This window comes from Aplysia californica, unplaced genomic scaffold (assembly GCF_000002075.1).
Source record: "Aplysia californica isolate F4 #8 unplaced genomic scaffold, AplCal3.0 scaffold00247, whole genome shotgun sequence".
Taxonomy (NCBI): Eukaryota; Metazoa; Mollusca; class Gastropoda; order Aplysiida; family Aplysiidae; genus Aplysia; species Aplysia californica.
This window is the reverse complement of record NW_004797517.1, coordinates 630,761-653,225: the sequence shown is the minus strand read 5'-3', so window position 1 is coordinate 653,225 and position 22,465 is coordinate 630,761. Positions and strand designations below refer to the sequence as shown.

The 22,465-nt window shown below is 39.0% G+C and overlaps 1 protein-coding gene across 1 annotated transcript in view; it reads left to right on the top strand.

Moving 5' to 3' along the window:
• Positions 1 to 319: 319 nt before the first annotated feature.
• The window catches only part of LOC101849295 (phenylalanine--tRNA ligase alpha subunit), a 39,937-nt gene continuing 17,791 nt past the window's right edge, over positions 320 to 22,465 (top strand). Inside the window, exons 1-5 of the mRNA XM_005100442.3 lie at positions 320 to 586; positions 15,335 to 15,472; positions 17,710 to 17,811; positions 19,671 to 19,789; positions 20,873 to 21,094. Coding sequence (XP_005100499.1) covers positions 449 to 586; positions 15,335 to 15,472; positions 17,710 to 17,811; positions 19,671 to 19,789; positions 20,873 to 21,094 — 719 coding nt within the window. The 5' untranslated portion in view covers positions 320 to 448. The remainder of the gene's footprint in view (positions 587 to 15,334; positions 15,473 to 17,709; positions 17,812 to 19,670; positions 19,790 to 20,872; positions 21,095 to 22,465) is intronic.

Genomic DNA, 22,465 nt, shown 5'->3' with positions numbered 1-22,465 from the left:
TCACTGCTCCATCCCCTCTTCCTTGCGTGCATTCCCCCACCCCGCCCACCCCCACAACGTGGCCCAGCCCGATAAGATTCTATAAAAAGAAACGCCACAGTTCGAGATTTAGCCCACACTCGGCGGCCATATTTGATCCCCACCGCGGCGTACTGCTCGTGGCGCCGCGAAGAGAGAGAGGAGGCTCCATTAGTTCTAAACTCCTTGGGGCACCCCCTATAACAAGATCTGATTGCTCACTCGGCCAAAAAAAAAAGCGTCCGCTCCGCGCACTGGATGGCGCTGCAGTCTTTGTTTTGAAGCTCTCTTTCGTTTCTCCAGAAGAAGAATAGGAATAGCCTAGCCAAGGAGGTACCCGGTAGTCGAATTTTTAGTCGTTGTATTTTTAGTAGGCCTCCACACTCCATACTTGAGTTCACACATAGGCCTAGATCTAGATCTACGCATCATGGCCGACTTGGCAGAGACACTCCTTCGCGAAGTCGAAAGTAGGGAGTCTTTAGACTCACTCGAATTCTCAAACCGGCAAGGCGTTAATCATCAAGCTGTAGTTGGAGCTGTGAAAAGTCTTCAGTCACTTGGCAATGTAAGTAGGGGAAGATTTCATGTAATTGACAAGTTGTGGTTACAAAAATAGCAGACCTAACCTAGGCTACCAGCTGCTTCATTTTGTCATTATAAATTCATTATTAGCAGAGTAAGAAAGATGTTCTGACTGCATTGTGATTGTGTCGTTGTTGCGTCACCCCTTCGTCAAGGCGTTAGATCTATGGGCCATCCATACCTTGATTTACATGGAGCGAAATCTCTTTTGATTTTTAGGTTTGCGAATTGATTTTCTCTTCTCCTTTTCCTTTTTATAAACGAAGTGGCTAGCTAGACCGCCAGTCTAGCCTTACTTAGATATCTAATCTAGGTTTGGCCCTATCGACTCAAGCCTGTTAAGTACACAGGTCTCATTAGATCTAGATTCTAGATATATAGATCTAGATGTAATCGGTTCAAATATATATGCAAGTCAGTAAGGCACCTTTTGGTTTTGTCTGAAATACAAATACTTTAGGCATTGCAAACTACAATTCAGCCATCAATATTAAGTACGGCTAACCTGACAGTCTAGCCGTCCTTAAGTACGGCTAGCCTGGCTGTCTACCTGTACGTACGGCTAGCTATTAACATTAGAAAACAGAAAATTCATACACTATCCGAAACAGTAAAAAACATCATGTTTGCATGGATACCCAGCCATGTGGGCATCCGAGGGAACAAGCAGGTAGACGACCTGGCAAAGAAAGCTTCATCCCTTCTGCTGGGATCAACGACAAACACTCTCCCACAGACTGACTTTAGAAATAAAGTAAAAAAGTACACCTCTAGTCTGTGGGAGACCCACTGGGAAAAGCAGAAAAATAATAAACTATATGAAATAAAACCCAAACTAGAACAGCGAAATCCTTCGGACCTCTCCAGAAGAGACGAAGTCATTTTTACTCGATTGCGCATCGGACACAAGGCCCTGACCCACAAATACCTCCTACAGGACAGGGAGATGAGAAGCTGTTCTGTGTCGGATGCGACACAGATTTTACCATTAGAAGACACATCTTAACAGAATGTCTAGACTTTGGAGAGATCCGAAGGAAATCGGAAATATTATAAATGCAAGAAATTGCAAGATATTTTTTCCGTCGTTGGTCCCAGCAAAATTTCGAATTTTATGAAGGCCATTGGCCTTTATGGCAAATTGTAAAATGAAAACGTACTATTTAAAAATTGTATTGTTACTTATAAGAGTTGTTTTAAGTCACAGATATATTTACACTGAATTTTAATATTTTAACATTTTAGCATTTTAGAATCAATTAGTTAACCAATCGTGCAGCAAACTTTTACGAAAGTAAACAACTTGTGTTTCGCGCGCTCATATGAACTTACCAGTTGCGAGCGCCGTAAAACCCTATATACTAATGATAACATTAGAAAACAGGAGGTTTAAAATACTTGCACTGTCATTAAGGCACCTGGTTTCGTCTCAAATACAAATACTTTAGCTTATTTTTAAAAAAATGGTTAGTCTAGCCATCATATTTAGAATAAGTACGGCTATACTGCCAGTCTAGCCTAGCCAACCAGTCTAGCCATACAGTAGTGCAATAGCCTCTTCCTTTTATAAATTATAATGGTACTATGGTGGTGGTTGGAAGAAAAAAGCTGTCAGGTTACTGTCAGGTTACAGATGACAGGAGTCTGCCCCCCCCCCCCCCTCTTGATTTCTAAAAAGCAGTCCCATCTGGTCACTTGCTTGCTGTATGTAGTGACTTAACTTGTCAATCACATATATATATATATTTGTGAGGCAGCATGGTGAGGTGAAATCAGGCACACGTCAAAATAACGAAAGTCAAGAAATTGGCATTTTATTACTCGTTTGGGGATTTTTATCTAATTTTGTTTTTTGGCTCAACACCTTTCATGCCCATAAAGAACACATTTTTGTGTGGATTTTTTACTGTAAAACGTTGATTAAAGGCAGAAAAGATGTAAGTTTTTAGTTTCCACTGACTCTTATAAATGGATATATATTTTTTTCATCAAAAGCAAGACAAATGGACAGGCGTTTAAGCTGATACCAATTTAACCCCATATACCCTTAAATTGACGGGTGCCTGATTCCACCACGTCGTGACACATTTTGTATGGGCAATTCTCCTGAAAACTTGAACTCTTTGTAACGGCTGCATCTATTTAGACTCGAGTCTGAACAGCCCCACGTGGCTATTCGGACTCACAACTCCAATGCGCGTGCGTAATCACAGAGTGTAGGTGTTGGCTACTGGATGTGAAGCGGACAGGCAATTCAACCTTGGCCTTCCTCGGTTTTTACAATCTGACCAAAACTTTCTACACAAATTAAGAAAAGTATAACTTTTAGCTTTGGTTTTAGTAGAGGTTTTACTGCGCTTGCAACTGCATAAGGTCTTATGAGCGCCAAGGGGTGGATGTCAACAGAGAAGTCCTTACAGGGAATCAGACTTACTCTGTTCACCCCTCCAGCTTCTATAGCACAAAGTCTGCTTCGACTATCAAGTTGCCCCGGAAATAGCTGGTCACAAGAGTGTGACAAACATACAAAAAAAGTAGAGGTAAATGACGATAGTAAGGATTAGGAAAGAAGCAACAGTTCCCTGTTGTAGTTCAGGCACAGTTCTGAGCATGACGTGGTTGGATCAGCCCATTTACAATTCTACTGTTCATTAGAACGAGAAATGTCCCCCCTTTGGGAATGGCCAAAAAACACTACAGTCAGTGGCATCGCCCCGGGGGGTTAAAGTATAACTTTGTGGCGTCAAAAGTGAACAAGAGTTGCAAAATCTGAAATATACTACAGTGGGTGTCGCATTCAACGAGGTTGCCGGGACCGGCTTGTTGTCCTCGTTGGATCCGACCTCTCGTTGAACGTGACTAAGGCTAAAGTAAAGAATGGAGACAAGTTATTATATAGGATGTACCAATACCAGTAATTAAAACAGTTGCTCCCCCTGATGATGAAAATCTCACACAGATTCAGTGTGCGTGTGTTTGAGCTGTGTCCTGACCGTCATTTCTTTATTTTGAAAATATTTTTCCCGGACACTTCTCGTGTGGAAACAAACCCTCTCACATCTAGGCCTAGATATCTACATAAAGTAAAGGCGCGAGCTTGGATTTTCTGATCAGGGGAAGAAAAGAAAATTGAAAAAAATGAAAGTCTCGGTCTAGACCTACCCATCCAGAGTTCATCCAGTTTCACCCAGCCCGCATCGCGTTTCCACCCACCCCCTCCCGTCCCTACCGTAGGCTAACCCTCGCTCATCCTCTTGGCTTTGGGGCCCATATTAGGAGGCATACTAGATCTAGCAATACAATGTGTTAGGAATCGGTGATGGGCCTTGTGCTTAGCGTGAGATGGAGAGAAAGGAGTAAAATTCTTCGCTTTTGTTGTCGCTAATTGCTTTTATTTGGTTATCGCGACCTCGTTGAAAGCAACTTCAGTCTGTTTGCAACCTCGTTTGAGCCGACGTACATTTACAAAGAGATATAGAGGAAAAAATCAGGGACTAAGGATTGCCTCGTTGGAGCCGACTTCTCGTTGAATGCGGCACCCACTGTATACAACTAAGGCAAACAGGGAAACGGCAATCTGAGCTGAAAGCAGTGAAAAAATTGAAAATCAAAGTTTCAGAACAACAAATTATTATACGTAGTCTAAACCTAGTTTATTTGACGAAAAAGACAAAATCATCGAACAGTTGAAAGTCCAATTAAAAATAAGAAGAGAAAAGTTAAAACCCTTTCAAAGGGAACAAAGGTCAGTCATTCAAAGTAACAGTGGTCTAAAGGAAAAGCTTTTCCAACAGCGATGTTCAAATTAAATCAGGGTAAAGCAATACATTCAGGTGTTAGACAAGTAACAATCCTTCTACTGTCAACTCTGAAGTAGGGGTATCAGCTCAAACTGAAAGTGTTACTAAAGTCATAAAAATGTTAATTTTGAGGGGACAAATAAAATGCAAGTTTTGTTCAACATTGAGTCATTGAAAGTTTCAAAGAATCAACCCAGAAACGTGCCATTTCAAGCTGCATATATGAGCTCTAGAGAGACGAATGGTCAACTACTGGACAGCCACCCCTTTCCCCGAGATTATTTATGTAAATTTTGAATAAATTCATTATTTAATGCACAAATTCACATTATAGTTGATCAAACAGTCTCAGACACATGTATGAAAGAAGGAATGATTACGGATTATGAAAATGCAAGATCGAGATGAAACTTAAGTAAAATTATTTTGTGTATAATACAGGGGGCGGCTCTTGGGGCTAAAAAGTGGACGTGCACAATAATAATTAAGCTATCGCATGCTGAAGATGGTCAAGGGCATAGTAAATGAGACGGTGTATAATTTTAGGATCTTTGGGTTTTGAGCTTTTAATTTCAGTCTTTTTACTTGTCGCTTTGATTTCAAGTGCTAAATTTGTTTGTTAGCTAAACATTTTCTTTCATCCTGTATTGGAACTGAACACTCAAGTAATAACTTTCACCACTCCACTACAAAACATTCAAAGGCACAACTCATAGGACGGTCACGTTCACCTCCCTCAGGTTCACGGTCACAGAGTCACTTAAAATAGTGGCAAGACAAACAATGAACCAATCACAATTTACTTTCAGAGCACTACGCTGGATTGCTCCGGGGCTCGGCAAAGAATAGCATAGGGTCTTTCGTGTTTATTTTTGGACTGCCTACTGTGGACTATGTTTCGGCACTATTCGGCGGGAGCACATTTGAGATGTGCCATCTTATTGATATTAATGTACCGCCAAACTCGCTACAAGTGTCGTCATCGCTTGGGTTATCCCAAAGAGCGATTTATAGGTCTGGTTACACTGTTGAATATCCTTTTCTGTTTAGCTAAAGCGCGTGAACTTTGGCTTGCCATAGTAGATGTTTTACGATGCTATAGACATAGAAATGACTGAAATGACAGTTATGGCGCCAGTGAGGACCTTGTTTTGATATAATATTTGGCTAGTGTTTGTTTCTGGCTTCTTTTATTTCATTATTGTGGGTGTTTTACGTAATAGAACATTTTTTAAAATTTGGGCGGCACTGCACGACTGTGCTCTACGGACGAACCGGGCCTGATATAATGTAAATCTCTCTCTCTCTCTTTCTTGTGAAACTCCATCTCAAAAAGGGTACAATATCTTAAGTATACTGTAAACAAATAAAATATCAACTGCCAACAAATAACAATAGTAACTATGATCATGTCAAACGAAAACCCCAGAAGGAAAATTAAACGTTACTGGACAAAAGATGAAAAAGAAACGTGCAGAAAAAGGACAATTTGTTTCTTAAAAATAATATGCACACCTACTGAGAACTTAAATATGTATTAAAATACTTCTGTGATGTTATCTGCCCTTTCCTTCTGACTTGATCAGGATGATGTAACCTCTCTTGCGTAACTTTTCCATTTCTTTCTTTAGTATCGCTAGCCCAGCAAACTTACGTGTTGCAACCTTGCTAGTGCTAGTGGTAGCCAATGTGAGGGTTTTTCCTTCATGTTTTTCTTACATTTTGTTAACTTGTTCGTCTGTCTTTGCCCTGTTATTTGCTATCTTCTTTCTCAGACGAACTACTTCAGCTCCTTACGATTGCACATTGATGTCACCCTTTATTTTCTTTAATCGGTCCTGGTATTCCTTAGTTCGCTCAGTCTTAAACTTTATTGTAATAAACTCTGTGTATTTCTTTTCGAATTATTAGTACTTGAAAGTATATAGTACTGTAAAGTTGGAAAGAGAATGTGGGAGCGGGAGGGGTAGATGAAAAAAAATGTATCTATCAGTTTTGCAACTGAATCAAAAGAGATTTACGCGTGGTATACTTGGTAAAAAATAAGGTTGTGCTGCATTATTATTTTTTTGGTATTCTTTTATTAAAATGATTTGAGCAGAAAAAGTGGTCACAAATTGTGTTTTAGAATGTATGTGAATAAAGTGAATATAAAACGATGTCATTCATCACTTAAGTGGTCTTGCTAGTCTTATCATAGTCCAAGACGACAAAATCTGCTACTGTCCTAAATATTATTTGGACAACACTTTTATCCAAAGTTTGGTCAAAATGATTTCGTCCATGTAACCATTAAGACCAGTGTTTAAACTTACTTTCCTTTTGTTAAGGGGAAGTGTGACCCTTGATTTTGCTGATTTTGGGTCAGGCTATGCACATTGAGATCGTGGCTGATTTTTGAAGATCAACCTGTTCTTTGTCTAAAAATAGCATGGAAACAATTGAGAAATTCTTTATTCTCCTCGTGAATTGCCTTTGAAAACATGAGGGTGGGATAATATAGTGAATTTTCACAATAATTGTCGTTTTTCTCAAAATGTCATTTTTTGTGCAGTTTTCCCCTACTCCTTCCTTAGTTTTCATCCTTTTGACATGAAACTTTCAGGCAACATAGATGGCAAGGCTGCCATCAATGTATCAGAGAAATATTTGTGAAAAAAATAACACTTTTCCATTGGCAAGCAATTAGGCAATCGAAATTTAGAAAAGGTTTTTTTACACTTTGGGAAAATTCTCATATTTTTTACCTTTTGCATTTATTGAAAAAAACTCACTGTTACGCTGATAGGGTCTCGTTCAGGTATACTCTCACCAGATTTGGTCAAATCTGGTCTATAAATAAAAAAGCCTTAGGGAATTGAATTCATTGTTTATTTTCAAGGTGGCGGCCATTTCCATAGCAACGGCTGTAGCTATACCAAAATAAAATTGAGTATCAAAAGATTTTACTATGCCTAACTTATATGTGTACTTAGATTTGATCTCTGGCAACAAACATAGAAAATGGTCCTCAAGGGCCGCTCCTCCAGTTAAAGCCAATATTAACTTTTGATGAAAACTAAGGGTAAATTTATACTGTGGACGAAGCGAAGCAGCACGGGCAGGGCAATCAAAATAAAAGCAAAGAGAAAGACGGACGTTACCAGCCATACCAAGAATGGCACGAAGCAAGGAGATGCCATGAGAAATTTCGGCCGATGTACAATCACTTGACACTAGTATATCTACATAATTTCAGTGATGATAACAAGAAAGAAAAACAAGGAGAGTTAATGAAAACTGTTTGTCAATACAAAAATGAAAAATAAAAGCAAAGCACACAATGCATGTACTTTTTTTCAAAACAAGACATTATAGAATTGGTCCTTTTCAGTTTCGAAGATCATGATCTACCTATCCTTCGGTTCTTCATAACATTCCCTTCTGAACACTCCTTCCATCTGTCTCTCATTCTTTCTTTCTCAATTGTCGAGATAGGATGTCTGAAGTAAGTAGTCGTTCAGGTGAGTTTAACCATGAACATTTCATGCAGATTGAAAAAAATCAGGACTCATTCAAACTGAATCTGCAACTCTGCTTTCATCGTCTGGTAAATTTCTTTTCTAGTGGTGAAATTCACCAAACTAATGATACATTTAATTAATCGAGTTCACCTACTCCTTTCTTTCTTTTTTCTTTGGAGTTACCTCGTCGATCAGGAGAAATGGCGCCAATCTTTTTTCCTTTCATTTTCAACTTAAATTTCAATTGACTTGGAAAATCCCATACGATGTCACATCACTTGCATCGCCCTCTTCGCCCTGTTCCCAATGTTTACGCCTCGTCTTGCCCCACCAAACCTACAGTGTGACATTACCAAAATAGGACATCAATATACAGTCCATGCCGGCTTTAAGCACGGTCATCGGGAGACAGCATAAGCGTGCTTAAATCCGAAGCGTGCTTGAGTGCGAAGTAGACATAATCCAGAGATTTTCATGTAGAAAATTTCACATGCTATTTCCCTTTGTTTGTAAGTAGGCCTATAGCGGTCCGGCAAAAGTATGCGCTGTTATTTTTACCCGCCATGGTAGTTTTTGTTTGCTTGTTTGTTTTTGTTTTGTGGTTGAATGGGAAATGAAAACTTAATTTAGACAGCCAGTCACGATACAGCACACTAGGCCTACACACTGCTTGTGCGTACCACTGCCCGCTGTGCCAGGTTCATACCACCGCCTTCATCCCACCTTGCCCGTGATACACAATCAGGATTAATGGATAGCGAGGGCCAAAGGTGAAATTGCAGCCAGCCGCCCTTTCTCGTCTCCCTGACTCTCTTTGTATTTTTTTAGTCTGTGTGTAACTAAAGTAACTTTGCTCTAGGCCAGATCCTATGTCCAAGCGCGCGGCTGTGTGCATCTCTCTGCCTTCCTCTCCGCCCGTGTGAGTGTGTGTCTCCATCACTTGCGTTCTCTGTGTTTCTCTTAGCACACTCCACTGCTGCGGTATTGACTGTGTTCGAACTTCAATGGGTCATCATGAAAATATTGACTGTCTTGTAATTAATGAAGCATGCTTGAAGCCGAAGTTACCGTGCTTAAAGGCGTGTAATTTATATAGCAAAAATTCTGTAAGAGCCGTTTAGCATACTTGAGTCCGAAACGTGCTTTAAGCCGGCGTGTTTATTGCCGGCACGAACTGTACTTTGTATTCCCTTGACAGAGTCTATCTGCAAAGTTATATTATTGATGTTTGATCTTAAATATTTAAAACACCAAGCCAAGCAGCCGTATCCTTGTATATTTGTAATGTTTCCGACAACGATAACAAGCAGTCAACTTCAATTGCCCCAACTGCCAACCCCAAATCTAGAAATATATGGCATCAATGCATGAAAGTGTTAAAATAAAATTCTTTAACTCATTCGCTACGTATTATTTTCGGCTTGTGGACAAATTTTTTTCGGGAGGGCGAAATGAGATGATGACTAGTGCGAAGTTCACAGGTCTTGGGTGCCATAAATTCAAATAAATATCAACATATTATATACCAACATTTTCAGTATAGTTTGTAGAATACATCTGTTTTGTTTATTTTTCAACTTTGGTTCCTGTAAGAGGCGATTATGCAACACAATTGTGATTGGCTGCGGATAATATTTGAAAACAAAAAATTTATAATCTCAGATGAAACTCAAAAAATATGTTTGCTCCTAGTCAAATTATTCATCAAAATAACCATAACTGTATATAGAACAGGAAAATATGGAAAAATTAGCAGTTATTTACATGCATTCCATAATATTTGTACTTTTGGATCATAACCTCCGATATTGAAAAAAAATGTTTTTAAAATAATTTTGAAAAAAGGATCCCAAACAGAAAAAAACACTCGTATCTTATATGGAATTATTCAGAATTGCATTTGGAATAAACCTAGGCCCTATACATGTCTTGAGTGGTACTTTTTGCATAAATTCACCAAAAAGTAGTGATTTTGGGGAGAAAAAACATATTTTGACTATTTAGATCTTGGCCTAGATCTAGCACTCCAAAATATTGATTTCTCAATTACAGTGCACTGGCAATTTGAGTCCAGTACGATCAATATTATAAAGAAGAGTCCTACACTTCTTTAGTGAGCAAAATAATGATACATTTTGTTGTGTAAAAGTACTAAGACTGGTGTCTTGGCTATAATTTGGGCTTTGCGATAAAACAGTGTCGTATAAACTTCGAAATCGTGTTTCAAAACTGAATCAAAACTTCCGATTTTCGGTGGAAACGCTTGACCCGGAAGTCAACTTTATATTATGACCTTTATTTTAACATGGATATGTGGATTGGAATAGAAGCCAAGCTAAAATTTAACGTCGGTTCTCGAGCCGCCGGGGGCGGCTTAGCGTACTGACGGCACTTTAGCCGCGCCGCCCCCCACGGCTCGGCGTAGCGAATGAGTTAAGTGGTACTCATTCTATAAAGATAAAACCTGTCCCCATAGAATTATGCAAATTTAGAAGGCCAAATTATGCACAAAAAAGCAAAATTATGCAAAAATTATCCCCCCCAAATAGACCCACCTCTTCGTGGTGGGGGGATTAGTACTCTTCGAATAGGAAAAGAAAAAGAGGAAGCTAACGGGTACAGGGGTGACCCCGAAAAGAGACATATTACTTAACTATGTTTTTTACTCTTTATATTTATTGTTTTTATTGTTTTACTTTATTACATTTATTAACTTCTCTTTTCTCCTCTCTCCGTCGACAACCTTTCTTTGACCTGGAGTTGGGACGGGTATTGGTGGGGTGGAAGGCAGAGGTTCATTGTCAGCACTGTACTGGATGTGACTTTACGTAGGGAATACCCAGCTACATACATGTATTAAGCATGCTCTTATCGGAGAGCCCTATGACTGCGGAGAAGGTGCAGAGACCATTTGCGCCTTGCTTGTTGACAACATTAACCCTCTGGGATCTGCCATGCCTTCCCCTGCCCCCATCTCTCGGATGAGAGGACTTGGTTGCTCTGGGAGGGGGGGGGGGGGAATCTAGCTTCCAATTGGTATTATTACTACTACTAAAATTATTATTATTATTTTATAATTTTTGTATTTCTGCAACACACAGCAACTATGCTCTTAATAGCGTCTTTCTCTTCTTTATCTCCTCAAACAACTCCTCAATATAATACAACAGACACCAACATACCCATTCATTTTTCTTACAATCTCTCTGTGATGGAGTTGGGTTTTTGTTTGTGGCATTGCACCTACAGCTACTGCTTTATCTCCTAACCCGGGATGGAAGAAAAATCACAGAACCACCAGTTTTAGATGCTATTCACAAATGATAAAAACCCATACGAGCTGAGACGCCGCCTCGGTAATCAAGGTCTCCCCCAGGTCTTAAATGGGCAACCAAGCTGGCCTGGTGGATGGTTATTGGAAGGAAAAGAAAATCAGAAAGCAGAGAAAATGGAAAAACAAGAAGAAAACACCCCCTACAACTGGTAACGGAAAAGAGAAGCTTATAGACTTCAATATCCTGTGGTATGGCAACAGCAAGCTCATACTCTATAACATCTATTGTCCCCCAAGTAACACTCTGAACTTCATGGAACAGAGTACTATCCTTAAGAAGACGGTCATAGCTGGCGACCTTAATGGACACTCCCCCCTTTGGGGCTATGCTGACCAAAACAACACAGGTAAGAGGATATAAGAACTATGTCAGTCCTCTAATCTCATCCTTCTTCAAGATGAGGATTCAACCAAAACACTTCTTCATAGGAGACATGGGACCAGAGCTGGTTGTAACGGAGTACAAGTACTCCGGTACTTGTACTTGCGTTACAATTTTCGGTACTTTTACTGTACTCCGGTACATTTTGAGAATCAGTAGCCTACTTTTACTGTACTCCGATACTTTTATAAAAGTACTTTTGAGTACTTTTCAAGTACATTTTGAGTACTTTTGAAGCTTAATGAAAGAATAAGTGCCGACATTTCCGATCATAATTTACGGAACAAACACCCGGGCGGGCACAGCCGATCAACCAAGAGTTAGAAGTTGAGATTAAAGAACTGCCCGTCGCGTCAAAGATCAACCACTCTTGTGAATGTGATCACATGCGCTGTAAAACTCCATGAAACGGTACAATGATCCCCAGACGAGATCACACCGAGGTGTGAACTGACCGATGGGCGTTTCTTTTCCCCAAACATCGCACTCGCATCTGAGCTCGCCACCTGAACTTTCATCCCTCGCTGGGTGGGTTGGGCCTACAAGTTCACTCCAGGCAGGATCACATCAAACTGTGAACTCTTCCCTGACCATTGAAGTTGAAGGCAGTTTTTCTCTATTCCCGAAATTGCGAGACAGCCTGAATTTTAATTGGTGTGGTCACAGCATAATTGTACATAACGACAAAGGCGGGGGGACTCAATCAGAGATGGAAGGCTACAATTTTTGGACAGGTAAAGGGAAGGGGCAACTGAATAAACGTAGATAAAGATCTCGAGACGATATGCTAATGAGTGTACGGTACAATATTATGGCTTGCCTCATGCTACCATGCTACTATGATTGGTCATCAAGGATGACCACTCTTTGCTCGCCATATGTCATAAACCTACCCAGGGGTCACGTCAGTTCTTGGGTCACTGTAGATTCTTCCTTAGCTTCGTCGGGCTAAGATCCCATATTTCCCTTGCTCCCGAGCACTGGGATCTTAGGCGGAGACTACTGTAGTAGAGAATTTTTGGTTACACTACACTTACTAGACTTTAGGAAATTACATGTAGGCCTATTTTGGTTTGCCGTGGGCGCCGTGGACTACACAGTGTGACCAAAATCTGTCTTACCACTATTATAATCAATTGAAACTGAAACTGAGTTCTCAATGTATATCAATCTAACAATTTTTTAGGCTACCTAAATTTCTTTTTTCCTTTTTTTGTGGTTTGTGCTTAAGACTACCTTGATTCTTTGAGGATTTGTTAAAGAATTCAAAGCACTTTTTTTGCTGGCCATTTTCATCAATTTTTTATTTTCTTAGGTCAACTTTGTCTCTACATTTTCCAATTTTGATACTTTTCCTACTTTCCGACCTCTAGGACTGACTTACATTAGATCATATTGTCTTGCTCAAACAAATTCTATTCATAATATCACTTACTCACTAGTTGCGTCTGTTTGTTTGCTGGGTTTTTTTTTCAATTTCACAGACAATTTCCACCTACGTTCAGTGCGTATATTCAAATGCTTTGTATACTGTTTACATTATTAGTAATAAATGGCCGAATTTGTCAAATATACTAGATATGTTATTCAATATGATGTTTTGCATTTTGAAGTGTTTTAGTATATTAGCAGAAAGTACTCAAAATGTACTCATAAGTACTTTTTAAAAAAGTACTTGTACTCAAGTACATTTTACAGGAAAGTACTTTTACTGTACTTAAGTACATATTTTAGATTGTAATTAAATTTGTACTTAAGTACCTTTTTAAAAGTACTTTAACAGCTCTGCATGGGACCCTCCACAGACCAGATCTCACCCTGGTCTCTGCTGATTTACACAACTACTGCAGTGAAGAGGTGCTAGACTGTATATCTAGTGACCATCGTCCTGTTCTCACCAAAATCAGTATACTGAAACACAGACAAAGGAAAAGAAGAACCCGTTGGAACTTCAAGAAGGCAAACTGGGATCTTTTCAGGAAAACAGCTGAGGACACCGTTAAACTGGATGATCTAGACAATAAAAGTATAGACGCTCTTAATAGTGAACTCACCTCCACCATCTTAGATGCTGCAAGGAAGAGTATCCCACAGGGGTGCAGAACCAACCTGTAAACCCTTTTGGAACAAGCGCTTGGAGAAAGCGGCCACACAATTGCATAATCCTACGAGGACAGTAAAACACAAAGAGCAAGTCTAAAACATTACAATGACGAAATCAAACACTTTGTTCAATTGCCGTTTCGAAACAACAAATATAAAAACCAACATTCCTTGTTTTGGCATGGATCCAAACTCATCAGTTTCCTTAAGGGACTCTTAGATTTTATCAATAAATCACACATTTTGCCGTCATATTGCACAGAAAGCAGGTTTTAAGGCAATTCAAGTCTTAATTACTTACATCTTAATTGTTACACCGCTAAAATTGCGTGACGAAGTCATTCATACTCACTTTCTCTAGACACCATCATCTTAGCGGGGAATAGTTGAAAGCCAAGTTTATTGGAAATCAGTGCACTTGACATAAAAATACCACACTAAAATTTCGAGCAACTTCAGGCGGAAGTAAACACACTGATCTTAATCATTACAAAGTGACAAAAATTCGTAGTCTGTGTAGTAATTTAGTTCTTGGTTGATGAAATTACTAAAGTGACTGGTGGCTGGGCAAAGGGGCTGTTTTAAGCGCCACTGGTGTACCGATGGCAAGGGCTCAAAGGGTTCAGGAATAAATAGCATGGTGGGCACTGCTTCTTTCAGTTTGAGAACATCAGTCAAATCAAAATAGCCTTTCTTTTTAAAACTTAACACACCCCCCCCCCCCCCTTCCCAAATATACACCAGACACATGCAAGCACATTGTTGGTGAATTGTTATCAAAGAACTTACTCCTCTGTATTCCTCTTCCACACCAAAATATCTATTGTGTAATGTAATTTGTGTTATTGAATCAGAATTACAACATTCACATTTCTCTGGAATGCTCATCGATCACATAACATCCCAAAGGTGTCCTGTCTATGTTATATCATCATATATATATATATATGTGTGTTACAACACAGTGGAATCAGGTGCTCATTTAGTTTGGGGCATATGAAGTTATTGGTGTTATTTCAGAGCTTGTTCATTTGTCTTGCTTTCAATGGAAAAAAATGCCCATCTTTCTGGAATAAAAGTTGAGATATTTGCAATTGAAGGAGGTAGGGGGATCGCTTGACTTCAGAATTAGCGAGGAAAGGCCTGCCAAAATTTTGAGTCATCCATAGCTTGTAAGTCTTTTGAAACTGAAAATGTACATTTTTTGTGCCGTAAATCAACTTTTTTCAGTGGACTAATGCAGTCCCTTTGATTTCATTTTTTAGACAAGCTCCTGCTTTGACCACGATACCTCACATATTACACTGCAGATGGAACTTCTTTTACTCTGAGCCTGCACCCTGTCCTTTCCTGTTTCCTGTTTATGAGTGAGGCTGTGATTCTACCCTGGAGATTAAAACTAACTGAAAGGGATGGGAATTGTCACATGTTTATTCCACCCCATTGATTTTGAAAATCTCTAGAATTTTACCAAAATATCTGAAGAAAGCCCATACACTTGTGTCTTCATGATTTCATCCTTACCAATTTACCTGCGCTTAGACCTCAACTTTTGTGAGGGGATGTGTATTAGTTTTAAAATTTTTCTTCTTATGTTGTTTCCTTTCAGGTGATAAATGCAAAGGATCAACAGAAGAAAAAATGGCAGCTGACAGATGAAGGATTATCAGTTTTGCAACATGGAAGTCACGAGGCCTTGGTTTACAATGCTGTACCAACTGATGGGATTCCGCAGTCAGCGCTCATGGTATGCTATATGATCAATATGTTTGTCACTTTTGTATCTGTGAGTAGAAATTACATTTGTTCAAAAATGTTTGATTTGATTATAAGTCAAAGGGATATATGTTCAAAGACAGGATAAGTCTTTCTAGACTGTTACATCATGTCTTTTCAGACCTCAAACATGTGCTTTTGTGACTAGTACTGCATCTTTTCCTTTCATTTGGAGACCATTCTTGACTCTGCATTCCTCTGAAATTGCTGCTTCTCCCAAAATGTCTTTGTAGCTTTGTACACAGGTCTTCTTTTTACTTTTTTTCTCTTTTGTTGTACTCTGTGAAAAGCATTCTACTCCTGGAAAAATAAAGGACCTGGATGTATTAGAGCTGACTTCTGCCGTCGTAAGGGAAAACGACGAATGGTCCTGCGCAGGTAGCGAGGCAAATTTTTCAGGAGAGGCAAAAACTGTTTTCACTTTATAACTCTTCTATTTTTCACTCTTTTAAGCTGTAATTCACCAGATATCGGATTGAGGTGTTCATAAAACAGTTTCTAAAGTTTGAATGGTTTAGGTTAAAAAGTAGCAAAGTTATTCTACATTCGTCGTTCTCCCTTACACTGCGCACCCACAGGTGAGTCTTGCGATGTAAGCGAAAACGACGAATGGTACGGTTCGTCGTTCTCCTATACACTCGTGAACGTTTATGGGCGTAGGCGATGGTCAGTTGTGATGCATTATTGACAGTAATGACTGTGTACTGGTCACTACAAATAAAAATAAGACGTATACAAACTAGCTTTTATACGTATAAAGTTAGATGTTTGTTATATCCCAACTGTAACTCAGTAAACGGCCTTCGTTTCCCTTCCTTGCTTGGTTAAATACTACACAGTCAGTGTACAAATCAGATGTGCACACATTTTCAACAGCTTGATTTAATTAAAACTGTCTCATTCGGAACCAAGGTTTAGTCTCCACGATATCTCTTTATAATATTCTCTTCAGAAGCGAGTTTTACTTTTATTTTCGCTAATTGTAAAATTTTCCCTGCATGACCAAAGGGATCAACAATGTTACAATGTCAATAATACGATAAGATCGTTGCAAAGTTGAACAAACTTTCACATAAGAAATGTAACAATCTGACAAGACTATCACAAATGCTTTCGGGAGAGGTAATGCGACGCTTTGTATTTAATAAAGGATTCAGTTGATCAGATCAGAAAACATACCACAAAGTAGAGATCGACAAGGACAGTTTGAATGTGCAAGACATTATCATACTCAATCGTAACGTCCATCAAGTCATAAAAAATCTTAAAGCAAGACTAAGTGTCGCCACAATACGTCCACTTTTTAAGTTGGACAAAGAAATTTACTCTCAGAACTCTGTGTCATTTATTGCTTGGTAATTCTGTAATGATGTCGACCAGTGACACGTGCTAGGCAAATTGCGGCAATATAAACATCGTTGGGATGTCAAATGACTGGACAGCAAACTAACATGACGTTAGTCTGCGAACATCTGGCGGACACTAATATGCAGTGCTAATAAATTTCTCCCTAAATACTTTTTGGACCCTCCCATCCCCACCCCTTTCCCCCTATTCCCATCCGTTTTCCTCTCTCTCCTGCCTGCTCTTGTCAATTCACACCATCAGCATAGGCCTAATACGTGAAGACAGACAGAAAGACAAACTAAGTGATACATCCTTATAAACCTGGTCGACGGTACTCCGGGGGACGGGGTGGTGGTGTGTTTGTTTGAAAAAAACCTAGTATGTTTGTACTGACGCAACAGTGATCAATTGTCATTCGTCGCCCATGCAGAATTTGCCCAACGGCAGAGACCAGGGGACAATGCTGAACGAGCAGTGATCCTTGACCGATCGACCATTCGTCGTTCTCCCTTAGACTGAGCTCTGGCTCGGAGCTCGCCATTGTAGGGGAAAACGACGAACTCTCAATTACGCAACAACGGATTAGGATATGACAAAAAATTTTACACCATCAGGTGCAGAATTAAATACTCTATGAAATATGTAAAAATACCAAAATCGACAAATTTTGACCATTCGTCGTTTTCCCTTACGACGGCAGACTTGTCTTACCTTTTGAAAATAGAAGAATAAAATAGCGAAGGGAAAAGAGTAAAGACTCAAAATTTTAAGAAAACCCTTTGCTTTCTCTATTCCTACTCCTGTCAGCATCCTAAGCCCATTATGGTCTTAGTCTTGCTTTTTTTTTTTTTAATCCCACAGGCGTCTGTACCAAATGCAAAGGTGGGCTTTAGCAAAGCCATGTCTGCTGGATGGATCAAAGTGGACAAGGCTGCAGAGGGAGGCCCCAGAGTCTTCAGGAAAGTAGGTTTTTTAACCTTTATTCTCAGTTATTTCCTTTTCAGTCGTGGTTTTGCACGTACAACAGCCTTTATAAGAAATGATGTTTCTTAATTCTCAAACCTGAGCTACGTACCACAGCCTTAAAGTAGGCAGTTCTAGATCAATGTTCACTCCCCTCTGTCATCCAAATCACCAGCAACAGTAAGAAATTATGCTATTTCCCCGGGGAGTTGACATGGTTGACAAGAGTCGGTGAAATGCTAATCATTGCCAACCGTTAAAGGGCACAATAGGTAGCAGTATGTGCATACTGATAGTTGTCATCTCTGAAAGCCTGATAACAATTCATTATCATAAATTGATGAATAGTTACCCCAATTATGTATCATAATGATGAGAATGATAAGATAAACTACTAGCACCGGTGTTACTCAGACTACTCAAGGCAGTTCATAGTTTACTTTTATATCAACACCAAGATAGTAATTCTGCTGTCTGTTTTTTTAACATCTAATATTTCTTTTCATCATCCATGGACTCGTTTTTTTGTACATGTGTCATGACGCCGTGGAATCAGGCGCTTGTCAATTTTGGGGCATATGGAGTTATTTGTATCTTCTTAAAGCTTGTTCATTTGTCTTGTCTTGTCTCTGATGAAATAAATACCCATCTATCTTGAATAGAAGTAGAGATATTTGCGAACGAAGGAAATGCCCCCATTTTTTTCAGTCACACATATCTCTACTCTATTATGCCTTGTGTCAGGGGAAAATTAGGGAGAAAAAGGGCCTTCAAAGTTTGGTAATAATATTTCAAAGCTTGAGAGTCCTTGGAAACTGCAAATTTTCACTTTTGTGCCTTCGGTCAATGTTTTTCATGTTCAAGCTTTTAAATAGACATATAAAAGGTATATAGCCCCAAAAAATATGTTTATGTAAAATTTATTTAGGGATTCTTAATGACAATGCCACGTTCAAGCTCAATGGAATAGGAGGAATGTATTTTATATTATGTAATTTGTGCATCACCTTATAAAAGTTGAGAGTGTGTGATAATTTTCTTAAGACCACCTTGTACCCCAAAACATATGTTTGGCAGCAGTTGTTGATAATTCTTTTGCCCAATAAGTGGGGGAGTGATACAAATGTGTGGGTGCCTGGAGAAAGGTCCCAGTTGTCGAAAATTTTGGGTATTGAAATAAGGGCATATTCTGTAGCCAATTCAATGCTGAAAACTCTTAATTAAAAAATTTTTCAACAGTTTTATTTAAAGTTTTGTTACATTTTGTAACAGGGTGTAAAAACACAAAGTTTGGAGAAAACCCCAATTTCCAGCACATTTTAACCTTTGGTGAAGTACAATATGTTGCAAAAATAACTAATAACAAATATTTAGACTTATGATATTGTAAAATTCTTCCAATATGTTGTTAATAAATGGTAAAACGTGTGTTTTCCGATGTAACCAAATTATTGAGCGGGTTCAGCTTTTTTGACCGTTTCACCCCGTTGCTCAAAAAGAACATTGCCGACAACTGAGACCTTTATCCAACAACTACCTCTTTGTACCGCATGCATCCATTCTTCAACAATTTTTAAATTAGTGACGAGAACCGGAAGCATGCTAATGCTACCTGCTGTGCACATATTAACAAGACCCTGTGATCAGCTGTCATTCACTGTTTTTTTTAGAATTATGAAATTTTGTTTTTGAATTTGGTCATGTTAATGTTAATGTCTTGTATGTTATGCCTGTGTCTTGCTGTTTGTGTTAAAATTAATACAAATTTGATGTGAAAAGTTCGATGTTAAAGGATTAGTTCACTTTGGTGCCTCATTGTGGTACTTCTTTCAATATTTTTCCTTCAAATGTATTCATAGGTTGACTCTATAGAAGATGTGGTCAAGGCTTGTCTCGAAAAGATATCTAAACTGCAGCTTGATGATGTCACAGATGCCCAAAGAAATGAGTATAAGAAGCGGAAGCTTATTTCTGAAGTGTAAGTGAATTTTGTGTGTAACATAAAGAAGTCTAGGATGATAGGGAATGGAGGTAACTGTTCTTAAGAAACAATTTTAATTTGTTGTTTAGTTTGTCAAAACTATGAAACAGACAGACATGCAGGTTAGCATGAAATTCTGTATAAGCTTCAATCTGTTAGAATGGTGTTGTCTTTATTCGGCATAGCTTTAATTCTTAAGGCCTTTCAGCTTGGTATCTAGGTCTCCCCGAACAGACCAGATTCAATTTCTCACATAACCAGCAGTTTTAAAACACATGTACTGTCAGAACTGTCTTGGTCAGCCAATCATTGTCGAGGAGAAAAGTAGCTGTCATACACAGGTGGCGGGTTTTACACAAGACTTATCAAAATAATTTTTTGGGGGTTAATTTCCTTCTAAAGTACCAAACCTGAGGTGGTCGCAGGCTTAGGATTGCTGTAAGGCTCGTTAAGAATGTTTTTATTTCTTTTAGAGGGAAGGGAGCTAACTGATGGCAAATTCTACAGCAAAATCAGTTACATGCTGTCTTTTCAGATGGGCACAAGGACTGCAGTAGACTGTTAAAAAGAGGTAGATGATGATGTATTTTCTTCTTTCTGTATTGTCTCCTAATGGGGTCTGTAGTCCAAATGGTACTTTGTGACTGTGTACTTATGGTGTTAGACTCCAGGACAATTTTGACTGACTCTGGAAGTTTCCTTTGCTAAAGTGTATTGATTTTTATACTGTGTGATTGGTGCTTTTTCATTCAAATGAATTTGTGCATACACCTTTTCGACACTTATGAGATTAAGAAGTCCAACTGGAAGAAAAGTAGGTGGATGAATGTGTTTACAAACAAGTGGGAAGAACATTAAGCCACAGGATTAAATGTTCTTTTCTTGCTGTTTGAGAAACAAAAAAATGTTTTTCGAAGTAAGTCGCATTGCCGATTTTAAATAGTTAACTTGGTAACCCCCCCCCCCCCCCTGCCTTATTTGTAAAATCACTTATATGACAATGAAAGTTAGATATGATCTGACTTCTCCACAAAGCAGATGGCAAATGGGACTCTCAAACTGTCTAATCTCATTTTCCAGGAAAGAAGTTAGCTATTTAATAACAAAAGGGGAAAACTTCACCACCTCAGTGAGCAAGCCACAGGTTGACCTCACCCCAGAAATGATTTCCAGTGGGAGTTGGAAGACAACCCAGTTCAAACCATACAACTTCAAGTCTCTCGGAGTGCCTGCTACAACGGGACATCTTCACCCTTTACTCAAAGTGAGGGAACAGTTCAGGCAGATTTTCCTGGAAATGGGGTAAGACTTGTGTATTTTACAAGGAAACCGTATGCAGTCTTGATCTGGGTCTTTGGAGCTTAATCACATAATGTGATATAAAAAAAAGTGTACTTGTAGGTAGTCTAAACTGGCTGGGCAGGTGGGCGAAGTCACCCATTTTGCATTACACAGCGGGTTTGGAGCGCCCATTTAGTTTCAGCTGGCAAGAGGCAAGCAAGCCATCACTTCCCCAAGTCACGGGGTCATTTACCTGCACCGCCGGGGATTTCCCTCATCAGCCAAACACCGGCAGCGTTCTTGTATTTTTTGCAAAGTTTACCAGCACAGTGAGCCAAAGCTAATGTAAGATGAACATTTTAATAAAGACCACGTAAATATTCAACATATTAAGGAAGAAAATGAAGAAATCAGAAGATCATGGTACATTACACTTAAAAGCTGTGAAGTTCTCAAAAAGGGGACTTAATTTGATAAATGTGTCATGGGTAATCAATTATAAACATCAATTTAAATGTGATTGCCCCCAATGAGTTCAATAAAATTTGCACATAGGACTGAGAACATAATGAAATTTGTACTCACAAAGCGCCATATTCAAAAAGCTTCTGGATCTGTAATAATTCCGGTTTGAAGTTGATTTTTGCAATACTCTTGCTTTGCGACCTTGATCTTTCATAGCGATATCCAAAATACATGTAACTACAGAACAGATCTTTCCTTGCCGATACACTTATGAAAACACAACCTAAACACAAAATACAAAAAGAACACAATATTGTTGGACTGGAGGAATTATCTCATTTTTCCACTGTAAGCTTTCGTCTTTTGATGGGTGGTGCACACGACAGAGTAGCTTTGGGTGGGTTTGGACATATTGTGACTGCATGATTGTTTTGACGTGTTTTTCTTTGTCTTTTATTGCTGCTACTCGTTTTTCAAGCTTGGCCAGGGTTGCATGAATGAGCTCACTCCCTCGCTCACTATAGAAGGCCATTCCAAACACATATTTTTGTATCCAAGGAACGCAGTGTTTCTCAAGGATGTGTTGTTTGGGGATGACCTTTTCTTTTGATTGATTTTGATCGAGTAGCACGTGTTTTACAGCACTATCGACTCCAGACCTTTTATTTGCCAAATATGTTTCTGTATAAAGACATATATCGTGTGATGCATGACTGAATATGTGGTATTCTCTCTAAAGTGATTGGCTTTCCATGTGCAATTACTGTGTGGATATCTTTGAAGGTGTCGTTTACGTGAACAAATTTCTCTCTCAGAACAATTAATGAGGTGTCTATTATGCTTTGATTTCGTGCACATGCAACTGTTCTTTTTGTTAAAAATGATGCTAGCTGTCTGTACAAATGGGCTGTGATGTATTTACAGCAG